At 39.0% G+C, this 21566-nt stretch overlaps 1 protein-coding gene across 34 annotated transcripts in view; it reads right to left on the reverse strand.

Moving 5' to 3' along the window:
- Positions 1-3575: 3575 nt before the first annotated feature.
- The window catches only part of CYRIB (CYFIP related Rac1 interactor B), a 177560-nt gene continuing 159569 nt past the window's right edge, over positions 3576-21566 (reverse strand). For 17 of the 34 annotated variants that reach the window (XM_033202885.1, XM_033202876.1, XM_033202874.1 and 14 more), the window contains 7 exons: positions 19558-19694; positions 18221-18298; positions 16122-16238; positions 14801-14880; positions 13218-13344; positions 10809-10879; positions 3577-6181 (listed from right to left, as the gene is read on the reverse strand). In XM_033202885.1, the coding sequence (XP_033058776.1) occupies positions 6118-6181; positions 10809-10879; positions 13218-13344; positions 14801-14880; positions 16122-16238; positions 18221-18298; positions 19558-19694 (674 nt within the window). In that variant the 3' untranslated portion in view covers positions 3577-6117. Of the gene's footprint in view, positions 6182-10808; positions 10880-13217; positions 13345-14800; positions 14881-16121; positions 16239-18220; positions 18299-19557; positions 19695-21566 lie in introns of all 34 variants that reach the window. The other 17 variants (XM_033202907.1, XM_033202908.1, XM_033202898.1 and 14 more) reach the window with 3 other exon arrangements.

The raw sequence follows: 21566 nt of genomic DNA on the forward strand, positions 1-21566 counted from the left end.
TACAGCAAAATAGCTGCTCCACAAAGTAGAGCTACCCCATAGGCAGAGAGGCCCAGAGCAGCACTGGTGGACTGCTGGCTATATTTATACCCACACTTAATTATATGCTAAATAAGGGGCAGGTTATTCACAAACTTTCTGGAAAAGGGGCCGGGAATTCCCAGAACCATATAAGGTAACTTCCAGGTTATTGCCATGACATCATAAACTGCTATGGCACTGGTAGGAGTGTCTTATGCAAACGTATTATAATTAGTGTATAATGAACAATTAGAGCAACAAGAGGTCACTTTCATGGCCTTCTTGGTCCTAGCTGGTGTGGGCTAGTTTCTTTGCTATTAATACATTCTGCTTTGATCAACAGGGTGGTGACCAAGGTGGGGAAAACAAGTCCTGCTGATCTCCTGCCTCAAGGCCAGTGCTAGTAAGAATGGGGTGGGCCGGGAGGGAAAGAGGATGGCAAGGAGGGAGGAGGGTCTATTTGGGGGTGATGAAATGTTCTCAGATTGATTGTGGCCAGGTGCGGTGGCTCATGCTTATAATCCCAGCACTATGGGAGGCCAAGCAGGAGGATCACTTGAGCCCAGGAGTTTAAGACAAGCCTGGGCAACACAGTGAGAGCCCATCACTACAAAAAATAAAAAGTTAGCTGTGGCTGGGCTCAGTGGTTCACACCTGTAATCCTACACTTTGGGAGGCCGAGGAGGATGAATCACCTGAAGTCAGGAGTTTGAGACTAACCTGGCTAACATGGCGAAATCCTGTCTCTACTAAAAATACAAAAATTAGCTGGACGTGGTGGTGGGTGCCCGTAATCACAGCTACTCAGGGTGCTTAGGCAGGAGAATTGCTTGAACCTGGGAGGCAGAGGTTGCCATGAGCCGAGATCACGCCACTGCACTCTAGCCTGGATGACAGAGTGAGACTCCATCTCAAAAAAATAACAAAATTAAAAAATAAATAAATATAAATAAATAAATAAAATAAAATAAAATAATCTCAAAAAAAATAAAAAATGTTAGCTGGGTGTGGTGGTGGCTGCCTGTGGTCCTAGCTACTGGAGGATTGCTTAAGCAATCCTCCAGTGGCCTGGCCAGGGGTGCCAGCAAGGTCCCACGTGGGGCACAGCCTGGGCTCGTGAGCAGTGACCCAGAGCCTCAGGTACAGGGTTGCCAAAGGTCCGGACTTAGGTGGTACTTCAGGTGGCCCCTCTCAGGAGGGCAGGCCAAGGGACATGAGAGTAGCCGCCTCCCCATCCCTGCCCTCACCCCACCCCTCTCTGGCAGAGACCCTCTCCCTTGGTCCCGCCCACCTGAGGCGGAACCCGACTTTGGGTGGCACCTGCGCAGCTGTCCCCTCCCTGACTCCTCCCCACTGCCCAGCGGGCACACCTCTGGCACCCCCAGAAACAGGCCCCACTTGCGTCGTTGCCTCCTGCTCCCCATGCTTGTGACTCTCAGGGACCCCAAACACTTTGGCCTTCGTGGGGCCTTTCCTCCAGAAAAATATGAAAAATTATCACAAGACTGTGTTGGTATAAAGAATACATTAATACTTTTTTTCTTAGGAATTAAGACATTCTCTTAGACCTACAAGTGTATTTTTTTTCCTTCTGATTTTAAAACATAGTGAAATGTTTTCGTGGTCCTTCAATATATATTGTGGGCCTTGGGTCCTGTGCACTGGGTGACTGCCCTGCTCACAAACCTTCTGCGGCTCCCTGGTGCCCACTGTATGTAGTAAGATGCTTGCTTCAATGTCCAGTGCTATCACAGACGAGTGAATAAAATGCCACCACAGCTCAGAGGAGAGGAGATTAGAGACTCATCCTAGACACATCCAACCAGAACATTTCGCTGTACGTGCCAGGAGGACAACAGAGCGAGATTCTGTCTCAAAACAAAACAAACAAAAAATTGTGCAGGTTTGCCTAGCACCCACATGGACTGAGGAAAGCAGTGAAACTACTACTGTAGATTACTCTAGAATGGGAAACAATGCATGTTAATAGATATAATACCTACTGCGTTTAATGAGTCAAATGTCATGATGGCCAGAATAAAACTTCTGATATGCATAGGACATTGTGGGCATTAAACTAGCACAATTCTCAGGACCACCCTAGAGAGGTAGGTATTTTGAGTATTCCCTGTTATGAGGACACATGGGACTCGCCCAAAGTCACATGGAGTTAAAGAGGGAGACCAGAATAAACTACACTCCACTGCCTAAAGCCTGTCTTTTAAGTATTCACACTACTACTGCCTTTGCAGACAGTATATAAGACATGGAATCAGTGTTAGAGATCATCTGTTTCAATTCTCTCATTTTACTGATGAGGAAAATAGAGTTTCAAAGAAGAGATAATGGCTTGGGTCTCCAGACAAACCCACAGATCTTTGCATTGCATCTTCTATGATTGAATCTTACTCTGAAGTTTGAAATGTGCTTCCAACAGTAAGAACTTCAAAACTGCAGTTAACTGCAATCTCAAATGGAACCAGAATGACATTTCAACTCAAAAGACCTAGATTTGAGTAAAAATTTCATTAATCCTGTGACAAGTCTAAAATACTTGCAGCAATCTTAAAATGGTCCAGAACGCTTCTTAGCCCAAATCTCTAAAGCAGCCAACAAGTTGAGAAGTTCCACTTATCTATGTTGAGGGCTGTGGAAATGGAGCAGTGGTGAGTTAATTACGGGCATGTTTGGTGGAAGAGATGAGGCAATGGATTTCTCTAAATTGTGAAGAAAAGCTGGGGCATAGGATGAGTAGACACAAACTAACCAGGTGCGTTTTAGAGACAAGACTGGGGTTCAAAGGATTTACCCACACCAGAGCAGACTCATACCTTCCTCCAGTGGGCAGTAATTAATCCTGGCTGGCACGGTTTGGTTGTGTCCCCACCCAAATCTCATCTTGAATTCCCACGTGTTGTGGGAGTGACCCAGTGGGAAGTAATTGAATAATGAGGGCAGGCCTTTCCCGTGCTGTTCTCATGACAGTAAGTCTCCTGAGATCTGATGGTTATTTTCACGGGGAATTTTTCTGCAAAAACTCTCTTGTCTGTCATCAAGTGAGATGTGCCTTTCACCTTCTCCCATGATTGTGAGGCCTCCCCAGTCACATGCAACTGTAAGTCAATTAAACCTCTTTCATAAATTGCCCAGTCTTGGATGTGTATTTATAAGCAGTGTGAAAATGGACTAATACACTGGCTGAGATCATGCCTACCCCCGAATAAGGACAGACATGAGAACTACAGATAGAGTTGGCAGAGAAGATGCCTGCTTGCTCTCTCTGGCAATCTGAATAGCAAGTACTAGATCTGAAGCTGAATCATCTTGCGGCCGCAGCGCTGTCTCCTTTGACGACACTGCAGCCCTCGCCGTCCATCACACTATGTTGTCAGATAACCCTACTCTTGGATCTAGTGGAGGGTGAGGAACATTCTTTCTGGAAAGGGCCAGACAGTAAATATATTCTAGCTTTTGAGGGCCATATGGTCTTTGTCACAACTCAATTCTGCTGTTGTGCAAAAGTCTCGATAAATGTGTCAACAAATGAGTGAGGCTTAGGTTCCAATAAAATTTTATTTATGAACACTAAAATTTGAATTTCATATGCTTTTCTCATGCCACAAAATATTCTTTTCATTGTATTCAACCTTTTTAAAAACCATTTATAGCTCACAAGCTGTACAAAAACAGATGGTGGGTAAATTGGCCCAAAGACCAGTTTGCTAGCCCCTGGGCTAAAGAGATTTGTCCACTTATTCTTCAACATGCAGAGTGTGAACTATGTGAACTGCATAGGCCACAGCAATCTTACTGCATCCATTCCAGCTGCGTCATTATTTTTGATTTGTATTCATTCAGTCCACCGAAGCATTCACTTGGCACCTCTCCAAATCCGGGTGCTGTGCAAGATCCTTCCTTGGGACACTGAAGGAAAATCGAAGACATGACCCTTCTCTTAAGTTCGCATACTTTCCAGTATCCAGATACTACGGCTCTTTTAGAATCAGAAAACACAGCCACAAGCGCAGGTAAGTATCAGAGATGTTTTACGAGATACATGTATCAGATTCTTAAGGCTGCTGTACCAAAATACCACAAACTGCATGGCTTAAAACAACAGAAACTTATTCCCTCACAATCCTGGAGGCCAGATGTCTGAAATCAAGATATTGGTAGGGTTGGTTCCTTCTCGAGACTCTGAGATAATCTGTGACAAGCTTCTTTCCTAGCTTCTAGCGACTTCCAATTCTTAGGGTTCTTTGGCTCATAGATGCATTGCTCTAATCTCTGCCTCCATCTTCACATGGCTGTCAGCTCTGTATGTCTATTTCCCCTTCTTTTCTAAGAGCTGGTCATTGAATTCAGGGCCCACCCCACTACAGGTTGATCTCATTTCCCGATCCTTGATTTCATCTGCAAAAACCTTTTCCAAATAAGGTCACACGTGCAGGTTCCCAGTGAATGTATCTCCTGGGGGTCACTATTCAGCCCATTACACTATTCTTAGAAGATGCCTAGAAGGATATGGCCAATGTTATCCAGAAGGCTCCATGAAGGAGGTAATAGAAGATAACCCTTCAAAGATGAAAGCTGGCATTCATTAGATGGTCACAAGGGCAGGAAGGGAATGTCAGGTTCAGGTACCAGCCAGACCAGAGTTAAGGAAGTGACATCACATGGGACAATTTGTGAACAGCAAGCAGTAGGGCCTGGCTGCAGAACAGGGTGTGAAGTGGGGGAGCAGTGAGCAGGAGGGCCCAGAGAGATCAGCAGGGATGTGATCTTGAGAAGCTGTGTGTGCCATGATCTGGCCCTATTCATTCAGAAGGGTCTGATGGAAGCCTCTGTGGTTCTCTTCCATGGTTAAGCATTTTAATTGTATCATACCTCGGATATTCCTAAATATTTAAAACACTGGCATGGTTGAACTAGACAACCTTTAAGCAGTTTCTTCCAACCATGAGATTTAGATTTCATGATTTAGGTTTTATGATCTCAAACTGAAAAACATGTTAGTTTTCCACCTCTAGTGAGATCATGGCCTCTGCTTTTCTCCTAGGAAGTCCCTCTTATAATCACTCTCTTCCCAGGATTAAAGGGCTACTCTGCCTTCACGTTGCTACCCACTCTCGGAGAATCAAGCTAGGATGCGGTTTTCCTTTCATTACTACATCCATACAAGAGTAAATCAAGAATAAAAGTCCAGTTAATGAAAAGATCATTGGTCTTAATATACTTAGCAAAATTTTAAAGGCAATTAAAATTATATACATAGACAATGATAAAAATTCTAATGAAAAGACCCGGCTCTCCCCTAAAAGAAAAAATCATGTAATGTATATATGCATTCCATAAAAACATACATGGGGAAAACTTTAGAAGCCTAAAAACAAAACATCAGTAAACCAAGCCACACTTAGAAAAATGAAAGCTGATTTTTATTTTATCATCAACAGCCATTCTTTAGACATGAACATGCATACGTAATATTCTACGCACACATCACAGTTTTTAACGTTAGTTAATAAAGGTTAAACACACAACATACATCCTTACAAAAAAAGTCAAAATGCAAACTTAAAACTTTAAACAAAAGTATTACTAATTTAAAAAAAGTTTGTGTTGGGTACCATTTGTACAACACAGTTAATTTAAACATTTTCATTTTGGTTGCACATGAAAAAGGCGGCAGTAGAAAATAAAGTCATTGAGGGTTTTTAAATAGCAGAATAGGCAGTTTTGCCATGCAGGAGAAGCAATATTAAATATTAGTTTCAAAAAAAATCCACATTTAAAAATATTTAGTTCAAGTCACAGAATTTTTCTCAGTAGAGACCCCAATGCAATGCATAATTAGCTGCCTTAGATGGCCTGTTTGAAAGGATGATATCCCTTCAGAGTGTAACTTTACTAATTTTGGCACAGAAAAGAAGTCTTAAGAACAAGAACATGATTAAAAAAGAGGGAAGAGGAACAGAGGAAAGAAATAAAAGCAAGAATAAATGAGATAGTAATTGCAATCACTAAAAAACTGTGCATTCTCAGTCATTGCAGAATACTGTCTTCTGTCTACAGCAGGTGCTTATTCCAGAATTGTTATTGCAGCATGGATTTAATTTGCTTGGAGGTAGTCTCATCATTCAAATGTTTTGTTGTGTACCTAAAAAAAGGAAAGAAAAAAGATTGGTTTTAGGAACTTAAAAAAGAATCAGTATCAGGTTCTCTAATTATGACAGGATGGGAAACTGGTCTCAGCAAAACTCTCAAAATTATGGCTTCTCATTGTAGCTTTAACCCTGTTCAGGTTCTGCACAGCCTGTCGTCCTCACTCCCTTTCTAACTGAATAGCCAGTAGCTATTTAACTGAATTACAACTATATTTGCTGAGATGATTGGTTAACGTCTCAAGTAAACAATTAGCTGTAACTTCTCACTCAGAAGAAAATGCTGTTCTATCCAAGAGGCTGGCAAATTATAGCCCATGGGCCATCCAAACCACCAATTTTTGTATGGACTGTGAGCTAAGTCTATTTTTTAACCTTTTGGATGACCGGGGGGGGGGGGGGGGGGGGGGGGGGGGCGGTGAGCAAAGGAAGACAGAAAAAGAAATAGTAATATTTCATGTGTTATTGTGGAAATTCTACGAAATTCAAATTTCAGTGCTTACATATAAAAATTTTATTGAAACACACATGTTGATTCATTCATGTACCATCTATGATTACCTTCTTGCTATGGTGGCAGAGGTGAGGAGCTATGAGAGAAACCATGTGGCCCACAAAGCCTTTAACATCTACTTACTCCCTGGCTCTTTACAGAAAAGTATTCCAACCCCTGTTCTATTCTGTATTTAAGATGCGTCAATTACTACAGCTGTTATACCTCTAAAATGTCTCAATTCTCCAAGTGCCTTATTTCTAGACATGTGTTTTGCTATATGCATGCAAATCCAACGTAAGAATTCAAAAAAAGAATCACAAAGAGTGATAATTATAAAGATTCACGACAGTATTCCCTTAAGTGGTAAAAATCCACTAAGCAAGCCTATGTCTCAGGCACTGTTCAAGGAGCTTACAACCCAGCAGACGGAGAAAGATAATGATACACTAATATTAGTGACAAGGTAAAACCTAGCGGCAAAGGAGTATAACAAGAAGAGAAGTATAACAAGAAGAGGCTACATACAGAGACAGGGAAAGACCATCTCACATGGACACCCAAAAGCCACACATAGTAAGGAGTCTGGAGATTATTTTAAGTGCAATAAAAGCCAGTGGAGCATATTAAGCAGGAGAGGGGTGTGATGTCACTTAAGTTTTATCATTCTGGCTGTTGAGGGTGAGCTGTGGGGAACAGAAGGAGCAGCAGGGAGGCATTAAATAAGGGGGCTGTTACTGAGCACCAAGTGTGAGATGATCAGATGTCAAGGCTTGGGCCAGATTAAAGCAGCATGGAGACAGGTATTCAATGTGTGGGTGTGGACTGTATTTTGGAGATAACCCAGACAGACTAATTTGGTTCACAAGAATTCCACATATAATCTTAAGGACTAGATCTTTTTTTCTAGAGACAAGGTCTGGCTATAATACCCTGGCTGGCCTTCAATTCCTGGGCTTGGGCAATTGAGAGCCCAAGTAATCCTCCTGCCTTGGGCTCACAAGTAGCTGGGATGACAGGTGTGTGCCACCATGCCCAGCTAGGACTACATCCTTTTCAGCAGGTCCACACAGATCATCTTTCTGTGTTTAAGAAATTTAAACCCAACTCCTATTAGGTTCATTTCAAATTAATTTAAAAACTGAAGAATGCTTATTAAGTACCTGATATACTGTCTACAATGTTACTGAGAAGTCACTCCCAAACTGTTCTCATGTTTTTGAATAGGTATCAGAGTGCCTGGCACATAATTGGTGCTCAACAAATATTTGTGGAAGGAAGACAAAATAAGCAGCCAGGTTGGAAAAAAAAAAAAAAAACCAAAAAGGAATATTTACATTAAATGCTAAGTGATGTTGCAAGGATTTAACCTTTTTGTTCTCCTTATGTAAAGTACACGCAATTACACGAAATCCTACAGATGTCTCGAAGTTCTCAAAATCCATTTCTTCATTTGTTTCTCCCCCATTTCTTTATACAACTAAATAGTGGAAAGAGCCAAGTAATGTGCACAGTAAAATTTCTACTGCAGAGTAATTAAAAGTATCACTACTCAGCAATGTACTGTACTATCCGAGGAGTGGTAAGTGTTTTCCTCTCTACCCATGATGCAAGTTCTCGTTTCTTCTGTGGGATGTGATCTTAGCTTCCTTCTTTGGACAATTCCAATCCAGAGCACACTGCATCACCGCACTCATTTATCAACGCCAATATTATCTAATATATGCTAAAATAAAACATGAAGATATATGGCGTTATTTTCCTTTGTGCACAAAAACAAAATTTTTTTCCAAGTGCATGACTGTTCTACTAAAGAAAACCAATTATTATTTACCTTTACTCTTAAATTTAATAAAGAAGACAATTATCTACTACTGAACCTGAACTCCCAGTTCTCTTTCTTTCCCTCTTATGATTAAATGTATTTGGTTCCATTTTTCCACCTGTAAAATGGACATTATGACTTGATGCCTTCTCTTAGTAGCACAGGAAGTTCTATATAAATAATTACTACAGAAAAGCATTCAAAACAAACATATACATGCATATGGAATTATTCTCTCATTTAAAATCTTTTGGTCACTAAGTTCTATTTGGTGGAGGTGTGTAACACTCGTGTAGTACTTCTGGGGTTACAAAATGCTTTCTAAACATGTGCTCTCAGTAAAACATATTAAAGGCTAGATGGATTTACTTTAAGAAATATTTTTCAAAGTATCAGCATTATCTGTATCAGCTAGGGTATTTGTTTAAAACGAAAGTGCCTGAGTCCCAAGTCAGACCTGATTTTGTTGTTTCTAAAAGCAACATTTTATTTTCTAGTTTCCATTATCTATTACAAAGGAAAGAAAATGTACCAAACTGACAGGTGACTCTTGCCTCCATGTTGCTTTCCTTCCCTCCCCTCTCCCTCAAACACAGATTATTCTGTGGGAGACTTCAACCCTGTCTTTCACTTGCCATCACTGCCCTCCTCTGCTTTCATTCTAAGGAAAAGGAAACTGAACTACCCTTAAAGTGAAAAGTAGGATTCTGAGTTAGGCATACTACCTTCAAGCTGAAGAAAGAATCCTAAAACCTCCTAGATCTCAATTACCTCTAAGTTTTTAACAAAGATTTCCTGCCACTTGCTGGCTTCAAAGAGCCTGACCAATCAAAAAGACAACGGCTTGGGAGAAAAATCAGGCTGCCTGAGACACAGGGAGTATTCAGAAAGAAACCAAGGAGGAAAGACTTACGATATCATTAAATATTGGCAAAAGCACTGAAGTATGCATTGTAAAAACCGCAAGAATACAGAATTCTAAAAACTAGGCTTATGGTTAAAATAGTTTGACATTAAAAGGATTTTAAATTATGTTCCTTAATCTTACTGATGTTCATTTAGAATAGATCACCTTTATTCAGGCAGTAACCGCTTATGCAACACTTTCCATAATCTTTTAAAAACTATTTTTAAACATTTTTTCATAATCTTAATAAAATCATTTGACAGTTCCACTTAGCTGAAATGATACAGCCTACATTTTATGTGGTAAATATCATTCTATAAATATTTCTGTGTTCATGTAATTTTTGTGTTTAAACCCCCAAAAAATCAAGTAATGGGATGTCATCTTTTATGTCATGTGAATACTACCAAGTAAATCTCTGTAGTCAAATATTATAAAACTGAGATTTTCATTTAAAAATGTTCTAGCAGCTGGGCACAGTGGCTCACGCCTATAATCCCAGCACTTTGGGAGGCCGAGGTGGGTGGATCACTTGAGGTCAGGAGTTTGAGACCATCCTGGTCAACATGGTGAAATGCCGTCTTTATTAAAAATAGAAAATACAGGCACACGCCTGTAATCCCAGCTTCTCAGGAGGCTGAGGCAGCAGAATCACTTGAACCCGGGAGGCGGAGGTTGCAATAAGCCAAGATCGTGCCACTATACTCTAGCCTGGGTGACAGAGCAAGACTCCATCTCTAAATAAAGAAATAAATAATGTTCTGGCATTCGTAGAAGTTTGAGCAACTAACTTAGGTAAAACTAATCTAAGAACAGACATTAAATAATGACTACTTAATTTTTATTATAAGAAATACATAAAAATAACAGAACACAAGTCTGAACACAAACGTAATTACGTTCTATTAAGAGGAAAGAGCTAGTTACAAGCCACTTTGTATGATATTATTTTGTAAAAAGATAACTACTACATAGAGCTATTATCTACATATGTAAAGAAAAAACTCTGGAAGGCTATAGGCTAATAGTGGCTTACCTCAAAATGGTGAGATTACATTATTTCTTTTTATTTATATTTTCTGAATTTTATTTATAACTGGTATATAATACTTTTATTAAAAAAACAAGCAATCTCTGTTTCAAGAGGAGCAACAAGTAAAAGCCAAAATCTTCAACCAGAAAATGAAGCTGCTATTGTCATGTGTCCCACACATTCCTCATCGTAGAATACTGTCACCAGTGTTTGGAAGCACGACTATCAGTAAACAAAATAGGATCTTTACCTTTCCAGCTTGAACACTTATTTTTATATCCTATTCACACTTAATGCATTTTCTTTACATAAACCATTTTCCTTACAGATTTCTTCTGTACATATGTATGCGTACATATACACACCTGAGAGCATTTAGAAGACCTTCTACACTATTAGGAGGTTGGTCCTTAAGAACTTTGATACAACCTTTCATCTAAAGAAAAAGAAAACAGAAAAGGTAAAGTAGCCATTTTTTTCATGTAACATTCCTTTTCAAAATAGTAAAATAAACCAAGACCATAACTATGGAACCCAAGAGATAACATACTATGTCAAATTAATTATTCTTAGAACAGAAAAAACCCAACCTAGGTGTTACTATTCTCACTTAGTCAGTGAGAACAAAATCAGTCAAACTAAAGTACCACACATGCAATGAAAAACAAAGGGTTTGCTAAGGGAAGACTTCCTGGAAAAGGCGCTGAGTGGCGATTTAAAGGACAGAATGGGCCAGGTGTGGTGGCTCACGCCTGTAATCCCAGCACTTTCGGAGGCCGAGGCAGGCAGACCACAAGGTCAGGAGATCGAGACCATCCTGCCTGACACGGTGAAACCCCATCTCTACTAAAAATACAAAAAAATTAGCCAGGCGTGGTGGCAGGTGCCTGTAGTCCCAGCTACTAGGGAGGCTGAGGCAGGAGAATGGCATGAACCCTGGAGGCGGAGCTTGCAGCGAGCCGAGACTGCACCACTGCACTACAGCCTGGGTGACAGAGCAAGACGTCATCTCAAAAAACAATAATAAAATAAAAAATAAAGGACAGAATGAGTATGTTAAAGAAAACAGGAGCTTTCAGGTAGAGAAACCCCACAGAATAAAGTATCACACAGAGCACAGATAGGAATTTTTCAGTGCTGGACCTGGAGTTATGAGAGGCTGAAAGTCAGGAAGAGTCATATGAACTGTTATGCCTGGCAGCAGGGGACTCACAGGTTATTTTAAAAGGTAACCACTTGATGACAATGGTATTTAACATATATTAGCCTGGTTATTGTAAAAAAGCATAATACAGCAGAAAGAACACAGGCTTTGGAAGCCAGAGAAATGTGGGTTCTACCATTTTCTAGCAATTTTTTTTTTTTTTTTTTGAGATGGAGTCTCGCTCTGTCACCCAGGCTGGAGTGCAATGGCGCGATCTCAGCTCACTGCAACCTCTGCCTCCTGGGTTCAAGCGATTCTCCCACCTCAGCCTCCCAAGTACCTGGGACTACAGATGTGTGCCACCATGCCCAGCTAATTTTTGCACTGTTTTTAGTAGAGACGAGGTGTTTCACCATGTTGGCCAGGCTGGTCTTGAACTCCTAACTTTAGGTGATCCGCCTGCCTCGGCCTGCCAAAGTGCTGGGATCACAGGCATGAGCCACTGCACCCGGCCTACTGGCAATTCTATTACTTAATCTGCTAAACTTTAGTTGCCCTGTCAGTAAAGGGAGATGACACCTAACATCCCTAAGAGTATTTTCAGAGTCACAAGGGAGAACAAATGTAAAATTCCTGGGACATGGCAACCGTACAGTAAATATTAACTCATTTCTCTTTACATATGACAGGTGTACATATCATATGTAGGCAGGAAGCTTGGCTAGCAATCAGTAATCAAGATCCAAAATGCTAAGAGCCTAAACTAGCTATGAAAGGGAAACAGGAAGACAATTCTCACCAAACATTAAATAACTAGATGTGAGAGGGTGGGGAAAGAAACTATGACATAGAGAAATTAGAAAACTATTTCTAATACAAACTTTTACAGAGAAAAGAAAAGCAGAGAGCCAACTATAGTCACAAATTATTATGACTGGGTAGGGGAGGGAAAATACATAAAGTCTTCATTTTTTTCCACTGGAGCATCACTACTGGCTGTCTTTTTAATTTCAAGACAGGGTCTCTCTCTTGTCACCCAGACTGAATGCAGTGGTGTGATCATGGCTCACTGCAGGCTGGAACTCCCAGCCTCTCAACGTAGCTGTGACTACCAATGTGTGCCACCACACCTGGCTAATTTTTTTCTTTTTTTGTATAAATGGGGTCCTCACTATGCTGTCCAGGCTGGTCTTCTACTCCTGGGCTCAAGTGATCCTCCTAGTTCAGCCTGCCAAAGTGCTTGGGCTACAGGCATGAGCCAGCACACCTGGCAGCACTACTGACTTTTTATAAGTATTCTGAAATAAACATTTTATTTGAAATGGCCTTTGGCCAAAGGACATGATTCAACATTTCTTATATTTAATTATTTATTTATATTGCCAAATATGTAGTAGAAGCCTTCCAGGAGGTACTCAATAGACAGTACAGTCATCCTTTGATCATTCTATTCCACCTGAATACAGGCCACAAGAAATACAGCACAAGGACAGAGGAGATGAAAGTCCACCATTTCACAAACTATAAATCTGAGTTTTGTGAGAGTTTGCTAGCTCTTATCATAAAATAAAATCCTATGGTTTCCATGGAGAAACTCGTTTGAAATTACTTACATAAAACAATAACTTACATCAATTTTGGAAGTTTTAGCAAATGCTCCCACTGGATGTACGTGGTCATAGAGTATTATGACGCCCACCATTACCCTCAAGCAGAATGACACTGTCTCTTCATTTGTAAATCTGCTTCTGTATTCCCTGAAGAGTAGATAAGATATGCATGGAAGAAGTGCATTACAAAATTCTTTTTAAAACACATGCACAAGAAAAACCTCTTCTGGAATATTTTATTCAAATTTCTATCAATCAGTTGAATGCAGTATGTTCATAAGTAGCTACACTGATACATTCAAATCTTATGTCTGTTTTCCTTTCCATATCAACTCCCTGAAAGAGATACAAAATTCTTTAATGAGGTGATTCACCTTTAAGCTGATGCTGACTTGCCGCTTTGATCTCTAAAAGGGATACTAACATTATGCCCCTTACTCCACAATGAGATCCCCAGAGAGATGAGAAGATGGTGAGGGGAGCAGTCATCACCCATGTATTCTGGTTTCTATAATATCTGCACCCACATTAGTGTATTACTCCTCTGCTAGACTGATAGCAACAATTTTAGAGAATGGGTGCTACATAAAGGCTGTTACCACCTATGATGAAAAATCACTAGCTTAATAGAGCAAGCAGGTTTGCTATTTAGGGGCTAACTCGATCTAAATACATTATAGTATTACTGGATATCAATTTTACTAAAACTCAATCATATTCTCCTCTCATTTGTGAAAAAGAAAACTGAACTTTTATCTATATACAGAAGGCAGTATATCACAGCAGAAAGAGTACGGAACCAAGACAGAGACATCCAAGCACATGGATAGTGTCCCTTCATTTCCCAGGACCTTACTGCCTGAAGCTGGTGGGGGGGGAAGGAAGAGGATTATGATCATTGTTGCCCTCCTATTTCGTAAGGTTTTCTAATGAGAAGATGTACAGTATAGTGCTTTGGACCATCGTATATGTGGCCCATTGTTGACCAAAACGTCATTAAGCAGCACATGACTGTATTTATTATTCTGGAATCCAGGAGGAGATTCTTTCTGCCTGCTAACAGGAAAAATCCAGCCAGGACATACTGTATCCTACATCATAAATGCTTTAGACGGGAGAGAAAAAAAGAGAGAATTCAGGTTCGTGTTGAAAAAAACCAAAAAAGAGTGACAATTAATAATTGAGAGAAAAAGAGATAAACAGAAGAATAATTCCAGCCCTTTGGCAAAAGGGTAAGATTCTTTACTAAATATGGAAAAAGAACATTTATGGTGAGTATAACCAGGGAGCTTTAAAGCTCTTTTCCCACATCCCAGCCACGAAAAAACCACCACCACATTTGTGTTCTAAGAAGAGAACTAAGAGTCTGAGTCAGACTGACTAGTCTGAGGTACCTGAAGACCAACTAACTCCATTTTATACTTAACCAGAAGTTATATTAAATAGCCAAATTATTTTAAGTTTGTTCATATATTAATATTCAATATTTGGAATATATTTACTTTCCACCTTCCAGATAAAACATGTTCATATATGAACATGTTTTGAAATATCAGTCATCTCAACAGCACTGTTAAAGTGAAAAAGATCAGCTGATACTCACGGTGTTTCCAGCATGACTCTGCATACACTAGCCATGGTGCTTAAACAATCTGTGGTATTTTCTATCGGTAAATTTTTATTCTGTAGAAGTATATGAAGAACAAAAAAAGTAAAAGTAACAAAGTTATTACTTAAGCACAATTTAAAATTTAGCATAATATGAAAAATTAGCAACTTTAAAACCTGGTTCCTACTACTAATTTTCTAAATAATGCACTAGACTCTAAGCAACTGTTCCAAGCACTGGGGATACAGCTATGAGCAAGATAGCGAAGGCAGTACTCTTCTGAAAGGCACTTGCATTTCAGTTGTGTAAGAACAACTGCAACAATGCAGACAGTGGGTCAAAGGTGTAGAGTTTTACAGGCTATGCAATAGTTGGATTTTATCCTAAGGGTACTAGGAAGTCACTGGGAACATTTTACATGGAGGAGGGAGGGAACATGGTTTATGTTTTAAGATTACTTGGCTGCTCTATGGAGAAAGGACTTTACTGGGGCAAGAGTGGAGGAAATAAGAATGGTCAGGACACAAATGCAGTAATCCAGATGAGAAGTCTGATGTGGCTGGTGGCAAGAAAGTAACTTTTCATATTCATGATATATTAGTATTTTGGAGGGAAAGTCAACGAGACTGTTTCATGGAATACATGTAGGGAGTGAGGTATGGAAAGGAATATAGGATGATGGCCAGGCGTGGTGGCTCACGTCTGTAATCCCAGCACTTTGGGAGGCCGAGGCGGGTGGATCACCTGGGGTCAGGAGTTCGAGACCAGCCTGACCAACATGGAGAAACCCTGTCTCTACTAAAAATACAAAATTAGCCAGGCATGGTGGCACATGCCTGTAACCCCAGCTACTAGGGAGGCTGAGGCAGGAGAATCGCTTGAATCCGGGAGGCAGAGGTTGTAGTGAGCCGAGATCGTGCCATTGCACTCCAGCCTGGGCAACAAGAGTGAAACTCTGTTTCAAAAACAAAAAAAAGAAAGGAATTTAGGATGACATAACTTGTAAGTTTTTGCCTGCACTGGTACTATTAATTGAAAAAGCAAAAACTAAAGAAAGGGCAGGGTTGTAAAAGGCAAGCCAGAGTTTGGTTTGGCCGTTCCATCAGGTATCACTGAGGTGTCGACCACTCCAGAGACACTGCAAATAGGTGGACAGGTGTGCACACATGGGCCTCAGAAAAAAGTCAGGACTCAACACATACATCTGGGAGTCTGTTGGCTTCAAGATGGTATTTAATGTCTTGGGCTTGCTGAGATCACGTCTGCAACAGGAGGATGAGTAACAACACAGAGCAACTGCCTAGGCAATGCTTACCTCTGACACAAATTTTGTTGTGGCATCACTCAAGGTTTTCAGCATTGGAGTTGCCTCAGCATAAAACAAAGACATTCGATTTGCCAATTCATTATTTACTTCATTTTCTCCTTCTGCCTGTGGGGAAGGTAAAAGCACTTGATGTTAGTTCACAAATTATTACATACAATAACAATAACAAAAGGACCCAGGCAGGGTGCCTGCCTCAATTACATTTTAGACGCTCATGTATCGATAATACTTAAATATTCTTTAAAAAAAAAAAGTTATTTTTTTTTTAAAGATTAACCTCTTCAAAAATATTTTAAATGTTATTAAGGAATTTAAATAAAACCTTGATGAGCTGTCTACTACATACAAGAGATTCTAAATGTTATGGAGGACAGAAAAATGATTATAAAATTGTACCCTGTCCTCCATCATGAACAATTAAGTATCCATACAACACCCATGGTAAGATTCTAATAGGTGATAACACAAAAAGGGAGTCAGAGGAACATTAAGTTGGAATAGAAGAAACTAAGGAGAAGAAGAGTTATCCTTTTGCAGGTGATATTGGGCAGATAAACAAGGTATTCCAATCTGGCAGGGGAAACAGTACGTTTTCAAATGACTCCCTAAAGAGTAATTCAGCATATTCAGTGTAATAAGTGGCTGCAACCAATGAAAGATACAGGTTGGGGCCAGACTGTATTGTATAGTACCTTAAATGCTAGCTTAAGTTCGTATTTTTCTTCCATATGGAATGGGGAGCCATTTAGAGTGTTAGATGAAAGGAATGACAACTAAGTCAATTTCCTAAAGAAAATTAACTGATCATCATGGGCGGATTGTAAGAAAATGGAAAAAGACTTGTAGGTCTGAAAATGAGTTATGCTGTGCAGAATGACTGCCAGAAAGAGTGGGAATTAGGCTATCTGTTGGAACAGTGGGAGGAGGAGATGGAAAAGGATGGAGAAGACATTTCAGAGATATTTCTGAAAACAACTGGCTTTTACCTGTAATTATTGAGGGTAAAAGGAAGAACCAAGATGACTAATGTCTTTAGCCTTAAGTGATGGCAAGGACGGGTATAGTATAGGATTGGCTGCTTTGCTTTTATCTTATTTTACATGGTAGGTATGAAAAAAGACAGATGCTAAGGTCAGTCTCACACCAGGAACTGGTCAATGCAAAAATCAAATTGATGCAAGTGACAGATGTTTCGTAAAGAGGAATCTTTTCCTCCAACTCAGTGCCTTAGTGCAAGTGCTTCCTAAAATAGTTTATCAAGGAAAAAGAAAATGAATGATAGTCTTTGATATATATATATTTTAAATCTCTTATGCCACTTATCACTCCTTACATAGTTACAGTACTTCTCTATTAAACTATCTATTTGAAACAAAGGTTGATCTTTGAAATTTTTCAGACCAATTATAAGGTTCTCAGAATACACAGAGAACAAGCTAGTATTTTCTTCCGCTCTAGTTTTACTTACGGTACTTAGTTCCTTGGAGGTAGAAAAGATAATAAACAGCTTAAGAGGAGGATGGTAAGAAGTTAACAGACCTAAAGAAGCCAGAAGAAATGCTATACTAGCCAAGGAGCAGGCACAAGCCATTTTCTCAAACAGCCATATCAGGCACAGATGTGTTAACCGACCATGACCTCGCTATCCCCTCGTGCCAGCATTAACCATTAATTTCTTGGAGGAAAACTGACTTGGGTTCAAGATTTCTCTCCGAGAAATTAACTCACGATAATTTCCACGACTTCCATTCTACTAATACGGAGACAAAATACTCGTAACTATGAACTCACAAAATTTCTGTACAGTTAAAATGAGAGTACATCGTGAAATTTTATAAGTATCAACATTATACAGACAAGCCATTTTGTTGAAGTAGTTGTGGGAATTTAAGAGACTGTGAAGAAAACCAGGTAAATACCATACGGTTTGTTACAGTTTGCTTTTCTTCCTACAGCTGTGGCTGCCCATAGTTACTAACTTTATTACTAGCTTTAACGCTATCTGAATGAACAAACAAAATAATCAAATGAACAGGCTGAGCACTAAGTTATTCTTACCATCCCCCTAATTCAAAGCATTAACTTACCGGTACATTGTTAATCCTCATACGACTCAATGTTCTTCTATAATAGCTGAAATCATTCTGTATGGCAGGATTTGTCATCTGAATAAGACATTTGTGGGAAAAAAAATGTTATGTACTAAACGCTAATGTAAAAAATTAAGTGAAAAATCTTCAGTTTTAATTAGTATAAAACATTGCATAATTCATGGTATCATTTTAAGAACTAGAACTGGTATAATCTAAGGTGGCTTACAACTGTATTCAGTCCTTACTGAACATACAAAACAAAAGACCGCAGGCAGTATACTTTCCCTTTTCTTTTCAGTTGATTTCAGGTAATGTACTAAAAGCTTGTTTATCAAACAAAAACAAAAAGGACTGTTTAGGCACTTGTTTTTAGTTACTACGATAAAAGTATGTATATATGGTCAACAGAGCAATCCTCAACCTAGAATTTTACATACAAATCTGACTGTGATACAATTATAAAATGCTGAAGTTTGGAATCCAGCTCTTCCATTTTCTAGACAGGGTACCAGAGGCCCTGAAAAATCAAAGGACCTGCCCAACATCTCATGACTGGGGTTACTGTGGCAGAGTATAAACTGGAACTCAGGTCTCTTGATATGAGACCTAGTGCTTATTCCTTTACATTCATTCTTTTTAACAACAAGGTATTTATAGTTCCAAATAGTATAAACAATGACAGATGAAAAAAGAAGCAGAAAGAAAGGAAGAAAGCGGGAAAGAAGGAAGGGAGAAAAACAAATTTTAGCAACATTTTAATATAAAACAGTGTTGAAAAACGGGGGCAGGGGGTGTGAGCAGAAAAGAAAAAATATTAGAAAAGAAGCTCAACATTTTGTTTCGGAGATAATTTTTAAACAAAGTTAAATGAAGACTGCTGAGACGGTGTGGATCACCTGAGGTCACGAGTTCCAGATCAGCCTGGCCAACGTGGTGAAACCCCGTCTCTACTAAAAATACAAAAATTAGCCAGGCATGGTGGCACATGCCTGTAATCCCAGCTACTCGGGAGGTTGAGGTGGGAGAATCACTTGAACCCAGGAGGCAGAGGTTGCAGTGAGCTGAGATCACACCACTGCACTTCACCTTGAGTGACAAAGCAAGACTCTGTCTCAAAAAATAAAAAAAGATTGAGACTGAATACTCAGTAATTTGCTCTTTGCCATATATCAAAAGACTAGTCATAATTTCTAAATCCAGTTTTCCATTTTTATTAAGGTCTAGCAGACATCATTTAAATACGTTTTAACAATGTTTCCCGGCTTTTTCTCCCAGTACTCATTAAAAGATTCATGATTTTCATAACAATCAGGGCCAATAGATAATTCTACCTTGAGTTCATCAAACCGGAGTGTGAAATGAAGAATTTCTGCAAACTGTTTAGCAAGAGCCTGCTCTCGCTCTAGATGCTGGGTGGGAGAATATGGGGTACTTGTTAAGGCTCCCAGAAGACCTCTTAATGCTGCTTCTAAAGAAAAAAATCGAAAAAAACATTAAGTTGTTTGTATCTGTGTGATATTTGTTTATTAAAAAATGAACAATTCATAAATGTTAATTCCCAGAAAAGTTCTCTTTAAAAAAACAGATGATCTAAATATAATAAAAACTAATTAAGAAGTTTAAATGTTGCCATTACTAATGTACTGCACATATTATGAATACCGTTTAACAAAATACCTTAAAGGGACTAATTCAAGGGTTTAAAGTTCTGTAAACCCAGACTGAAAATAGTGCAGAAGTGAATTTGAATTCAACACCAGAATCAAAGGGCAAATTTTATATTACTTTAATCATTTCACACAGTGTGGAATTTGGTTTTATGAAATGGTAACTATTATCTACAACTGAGTAACTTTCTTCAATGGCACTGTGTCCACACTGTTTGTATATGCCTATGAATCAATTACCAATTTCTCATACTTTGAATATGTTCTTTATTTATAAACACAAACTGTTTGCTTTCAGTTACTAAAGAGAACAAAATATGTGGTTCAATAAACTTCTTGTCTTAGAACTTGACATTTCAAGGCTACAATATAAATATTCTAATTCATTACATGAACAAAATGGTCCCTTTGAAATAAGTGCCACTTTTGGGATGCTAGGCTAATAAATACCGTGTTTGATAATGGAAATACTAAATAGTAATACTAATATTAAATACTAAATACTAATATTTCATTTCAGTATTTCAAAAAGTCATAGAAATCAAACGAATTCAGTTACAGATCACAGAACTGGAAAATGCTGCTAGATTGCGATCAGAGAAAATAAGAACTTACAGAGTTAAATTATGATCTGACATTAATAAATGTCAGATTAATAAACAAATATTAATGATAAATTTAAAACTTGTCAGGTCATCAGCCCGTAACTTACAATAAACCCCAGTTTTTCTATTTATGAAGATTTACGTATGAGTCAACATCTACTGTACAATGAATATAATCTCCCATTTGATTTTCACCATCAACTATGACATGGTCATTGCAGATGGATCAAATGAGTTTCAAAGAGCTTAGAGCCCAAAGTTATAGCTAGTAAATGCTACGTATTTCTGACTCCAAAGCCCTATTCTTTCTACCACAATAAACTCTCTGAAATAAAGCAACATTGTACGTAGCCTTCTGTAACCTCATAAAACATTAACCTCCTGATTACTACCAATAGTACCAATTACTTCTGTAACCCTACAAAACATTAATCTACTGATTAAAAACAACAGTAGGTACTTCTTATGCGTCTGTTAGATACCAGGTACTGAACTATCTCTTCACAGACATTATTTCTCATCCATATAATAACTCCAAATGACAGCTATTATCCTTTTTTTTTCCCAGTAAGTCAGAAAATGTACTTACTGGCTACCCTGTGCCAAACACTGGGAAAATGGATATAGACAGACATGCTCCCTGTGCTCATATGGAGCCTTATTATATATAGAGAAGACAAATGATTACAGTTGTGATATGTGCTGAAAATAAGTACACAGTACAGTGGAAAGGTATAAAAATAAGACTTCATCTAATGGAAGGCCTAGGAAAAGATTTCCCCGAATAAGTGACTCCTGGACTGAGACTGAAGTATGTAGTAAGGATGAACATGGGTTTGCAGACAGAAAGGCAGGGAGCCAGACCCTGAACTGAGAAGAGCATGACACACTTGAGGAACTGCAAGACCACCAATGTAAGAGTACAGAGGGCAATTAGGAGGGTAACGAGGACTAATATAATTAATACACACAAAATTTGTGTACCACATTAAGTACTCCGGCTTTGGCATCCTAATGTCCCTGGAGAAATCATTTAAGCGGAGGAGTAGCATCATCAGATTAGCATTT

The sequence above is a fragment of the Trachypithecus francoisi genome, unplaced genomic scaffold (assembly GCF_009764315.1).
Source record: "Trachypithecus francoisi isolate TF-2019V2 unplaced genomic scaffold, Tfra_2.0 Lachesis_group7, whole genome shotgun sequence".
In the NCBI taxonomy this organism is placed as follows: Eukaryota; Metazoa; Chordata; class Mammalia; order Primates; family Cercopithecidae; genus Trachypithecus; species Trachypithecus francoisi.